Raw genomic sequence first — 4,026 nt, 5'->3', positions numbered from 1 at the left:
TTTATTATCTTTATTATTAATACCTATTTTATTTTATTATACTAACTTCTATTATTTTATCTTTGTGATTTCTATCTATTTCTGGTTTATTTTTAAATATTAGATTTATATTTTTATCAGTTATATTTATCATATCAATTATTATCCTTTTTGTTTTATTTTGTAATATAAATATCTTAATATTTATGATATGGTCATTTTTGTTAATTATTTCTTGTTTTAATACATTGTTCGTTTTTGTATTTTCTATTCTCCTTTTAAATCTACTGTTTTATTTTTATTGAAATTAAATTTCATTTTATTCTCCATTTCTTAATCATTCATTATATTTTTATTGACTATTTCTCAATATTATTCATTATTAAATCACATTTATCAATTTATACATTCTTATATACAATACATTTAATAATGTGCATTAAATATTGATATTTTATCATTACAACTATTCATTATTATTATTATTATTATTATTATTATTATTATTATTATTATTATTATTATTATTATTATTATTATCATATTATATAATTAATGATTTATTAATTCAAACAAATATACAATTCTCTTTCATTAAGTTTAATTAATTGTACCCATTTCATTTTATAATAACCATCAATATTTTAATTATTAATTTCTTATCATTTCATATTTATTTTATTAAATAACAAGTTACAATTTAAATTTTTATTTAATAATACATTTCATTAAACATATTCATTAAATATTTTATTACTATATTACAACCACTCTTATTTTGTGTAGGTTGGTATATTTCATTAAATTTGTTTTTATTATTTGTTTTAGTTCATGTATTTAAACTGAATTTGTTGATTTAGAAACACCCACGAAATCATAAAAACCTGACTCAATGAAAATGTTACAAAAAAAGTAAATAACACAAATTCATATCTCATCTAAAATGGTTTAAGTTTTATTCAATTACTTTTCAAGAGAAGAACACTACGAAATATATCAATAATTCAGAGTTTATTTTTTTATTTCATTTTATGAAAATTTCTTTCCCAAATTTCTTTGGGCTACAAATTAGAATAAAACAAAAAAGTAATTAAAATAACAGTTATTAAGTAATAACGAATTATTTTTAAAAAGAATGAATTATGGAAAGTATCATAACCTGATTCAATAAACCGATAATAACTTTCTCTTTTCATTTTTTATAAAATTATTTCAAGAAAAGATTGGTTCTGTTATATTTATAGAAATTTATTATTGTTTATTTTACTTCTTTTTAAAGGTATTTTCTTCATTTTTTTAAAACAAAGATTTTTATCAAAACGATAATACCCCCTTTTTAGTTCTCTGTTCTTTTATTTAAGATTGTTTTTTTAAGAATTGTAAAAACTTGATTTTTAACAAAAGTTTAAATTCCCAAAATTGTTTTAGTATCTTTTATTATAACATCTAACAAAAGTAAATAGTAAAATATAGATTTGAAATTTATAATACTTTTTATAAATAAAATTCGTTTTCTTTTTTCAAAAGAAAAGTGAAAATTGCAAAATTCTTTTTTTTACAACGAAAAAAAAATAGAAAAATGAAGAACTTAAAAAAAAATCAAAGAAAAGAAACATGACTGAAAAGTTTGATAATTTTTAGTTTAAGATGAGATCAACATTATTAAACAGATAATAGGAGTGTTGGGATAGTTATGATTGGACTACCAAAGGTTGGTAAAACAACCCTTGTAAATCAGTTTTGTGTTTGTTATTTTTTCATACTGAGATTATTGTTAAATTATATAATTATTATTTAGGGACTTCCAGTAAATGAAGAGTACCAACAAACTGAACAAGAAAATACAGTAAATACAGTACTCACAATTAATAAAGTGGGATATAGATTTACATTTGTTTGTTTATTACTTATTTATTCTAAATCAAAAAAAAGCTAATAAATAGAATGACTGTAATGGAGATACTTTTTTAAATGGTCGAACTACTAATAACTCCATGCTTTCTAAAGGTAAAATTCATATTCTTGTTGCTTCTAGATCTGAATCAGATTCTGGAGAATTTTTACAAGGTCAATTTAGACCTATGAATGATAAAGATGATGACAACAATCCATATTATAGATTAGTGTATGTAACACATAGCGATGAAAATGATGATGACAATGTTGTAGAAAAAATTAAATCTTTTCTTCCTGATGATGTAAAATTGTTTCAATTTAATGCTTTAACTCAAAAAGAAGATATTCAATCCTCTCTAACTGATTTTTTAAAAAGAGCAGTTGTAGAGCATCAAGATTTATTTGATGGGTGTGTCGCTTCTAATACCACTTCTAATTCAAAATCAGGTAATGAACCTTCAAAAAAAGAAAAGAAAGGAAAGAAGTGTGTCATGCTCTAATTACTAATATTGTTTTTCATTTATTTTTTTATTGTTCTTAAAACCGATTTAGAATAAACTTAATTTATTTTTAAATATAACATCAGTTTATAGAACATTTCTTTTTTTAGTTCAAGTCTATTTCTCATCTTCTGTTCTTTAATAATTCTCTTGTATTAACTTAAAAAAAAAACAAAGGTTTTTGAAAAATAAAATATTATTTGAAATGTCTGTATTGAGACAAATCTTTTTGAAAAATAATAAATAAGAGAAAACGATTCATTTTTAATAACTTTTGATGTATGAAATCATTTATTCTCTTCATACAAAAAAGAATATATTTTTTCAATTTTAGTGAATAAAACGAAATTACAAAAATATTTAATAAGAACAAGTTTATTGAATTATTATTTTATTAAATAGTTATAACAAATACAATTAAATTATTGAATTTGTGAGAGAAAATGACTTAAGGTTTTTTAATCATTTTATTTTTTATAATTGTTCATTATTATGATATCAGTTTTATTTATTCGAAATAAAAAATACAGTTAAATTGAATAACACTATTAATTTTATATCTATTTTGTGTTGCTATAACTTATAAAACAAAGAAAAATGAAATTCTTTAATGGTTTTATTAAAATATGACTTTTATTTACTAAAAGATATTATCAAATGAATTTAAATTATTTTGTTGATTCAAAACCAAAAAATATTTTAATTGATTTTTAATTATACTTCATATTTTTGATTTTTATTTAAATTTATACCTTTGGTGAAGGAAGGTAAGCTTCAAATATTCATAAAATTTTAATCAATATAGAGAAATCTCTTAAAAGAACAAACAAATATAATTTATTTTAAATAGAAAATTCATAACATTAACTATGCTTATCTGAGAAACTACTAATTTAATATAATTTAAACTAGTATCATAACAATTAACCAAAAATTATCAGTATATTTGAATAAAAAAGAATTAAAAAAAATTATTTTAAAAGAGTCAAACCTCATACTTTTAAATACTTGGATAATTAAACTTAAATAAACTAATTCATAAATCTTTGTCTTATCTTTATAAAAAAGGGCACTGACAAGACTACTACCATTTGTTTCATTATTACATTTAGGTATTTAATAAATACATCTCTTCAATTCAAGTCATTATTTAACAGTATTCATTAAACTAATTAATTTTACATTCTTCATAACAAAGCTCAGTTGATGGCCTATTGAGTATATTAGTTAATAGGATTTAAATTATATTTACAAGTACTAACAATAAAAAATAGTGAGAAATAAACATTATTAAAAATAAGGTTATAAAAATAAAAGACAAATGCTCTCATCTTTGAGTAAACGTTCTTAATAATTCATTAATATAATGAATTATCAAAGAATAGTGAAGATTTGCACGTTATGAGATAAATCCAAGAATAGAACATTAATCAAAAAAAAATAAGAACAAATTTAGGAAACACAAAATAGTAAAAATAAATAATAAATAATAGATTAACTTGTTTGGTAATAAAATTAAAAAAAACCCTGAAAAACACAAAAGAAAAATTTAAACAAATAAAATGAACACTGATGAACAACATAAAACTGAAGGAATGAACATTGAAGAAGTAATTGTTGATCACAGGAAAAAACTCAAAAAAAGGAAGAC

The 4,026-nt window shown here is 19.9% G+C and overlaps 2 protein-coding genes across 2 annotated transcripts in view, besides 13 other annotated features; both read left to right on the top strand.

Moving 5' to 3' along the window:
• Position 1: 1 nt before the first annotated feature.
• Positions 2-160: a microsatellite.
• A 273-nt stretch (positions 161-433) lies between these two features.
• Positions 434-527: a microsatellite.
• Positions 528-617: 90 nt separating this feature from the next.
• Positions 618-743: a sequence feature (AT_rich).
• A 699-nt stretch (positions 744-1,442) lies between these two features.
• Positions 1,443-1,487: a sequence feature (AT_rich).
• Positions 1,488-1,542: 55 nt separating this feature from the next.
• Positions 1,543-1,592: a microsatellite.
• An 80-nt stretch (positions 1,593-1,672) lies between these two features.
• On the top strand, positions 1,673-2,375 carry EDI_145400 (uncharacterized protein; the record flags this gene model as incomplete). Its single annotated transcript, XM_001733661.1, has 3 exons — positions 1,673-1,723; positions 1,778-1,873; positions 1,923-2,375. The coding sequence occupies 3 exons, from the start codon at positions 1,673-1,675 to the stop codon at positions 2,373-2,375; spliced, it is 600 nt and encodes a 199-aa protein (XP_001733713.1).
• Positions 1,754-1,776: a sequence feature (AT_rich).
• Positions 2,376-2,434: 59 nt separating the features above from the next.
• Positions 2,435-2,455: a sequence feature (AT_rich).
• A 272-nt stretch (positions 2,456-2,727) lies between these two features.
• Positions 2,728-2,802: a sequence feature (AT_rich).
• A 27-nt stretch (positions 2,803-2,829) lies between these two features.
• Positions 2,830-2,857: a sequence feature (AT_rich).
• A 207-nt stretch (positions 2,858-3,064) lies between these two features.
• Positions 3,065-3,126: a sequence feature (AT_rich).
• Positions 3,127-3,203: 77 nt separating this feature from the next.
• Positions 3,204-3,224: a sequence feature (AT_rich).
• A 92-nt stretch (positions 3,225-3,316) lies between these two features.
• Positions 3,317-3,357: a sequence feature (AT_rich).
• A 488-nt stretch (positions 3,358-3,845) lies between these two features.
• Positions 3,846-3,867: a sequence feature (AT_rich).
• A 70-nt stretch (positions 3,868-3,937) lies between these two features.
• Positions 3,938-4,026, top strand: part of EDI_145290 (uncharacterized protein) — a gene marked incomplete at both ends in the record, with an annotated part of 752 nt that continues 663 nt past the window's right edge. Inside the window, one exon of the mRNA XM_001733660.1 lies at positions 3,938-3,991. Within this exon, the coding sequence (XP_001733712.1) occupies positions 3,938-3,991 (54 nt within the window). The remainder of the gene's footprint in view (positions 3,992-4,026) is intronic.

Source organism: Entamoeba dispar, genomic scaffold, assembly GCF_000209125.1.
Source record: "Entamoeba dispar SAW760 scf_1105229457745 genomic scaffold, whole genome shotgun sequence".
Taxonomy (NCBI): Eukaryota; Evosea; order Mastigamoebida; family Endamoebidae; genus Entamoeba; species Entamoeba dispar.
This window is presented reverse-complemented; position numbering and strand designations above follow the sequence as displayed.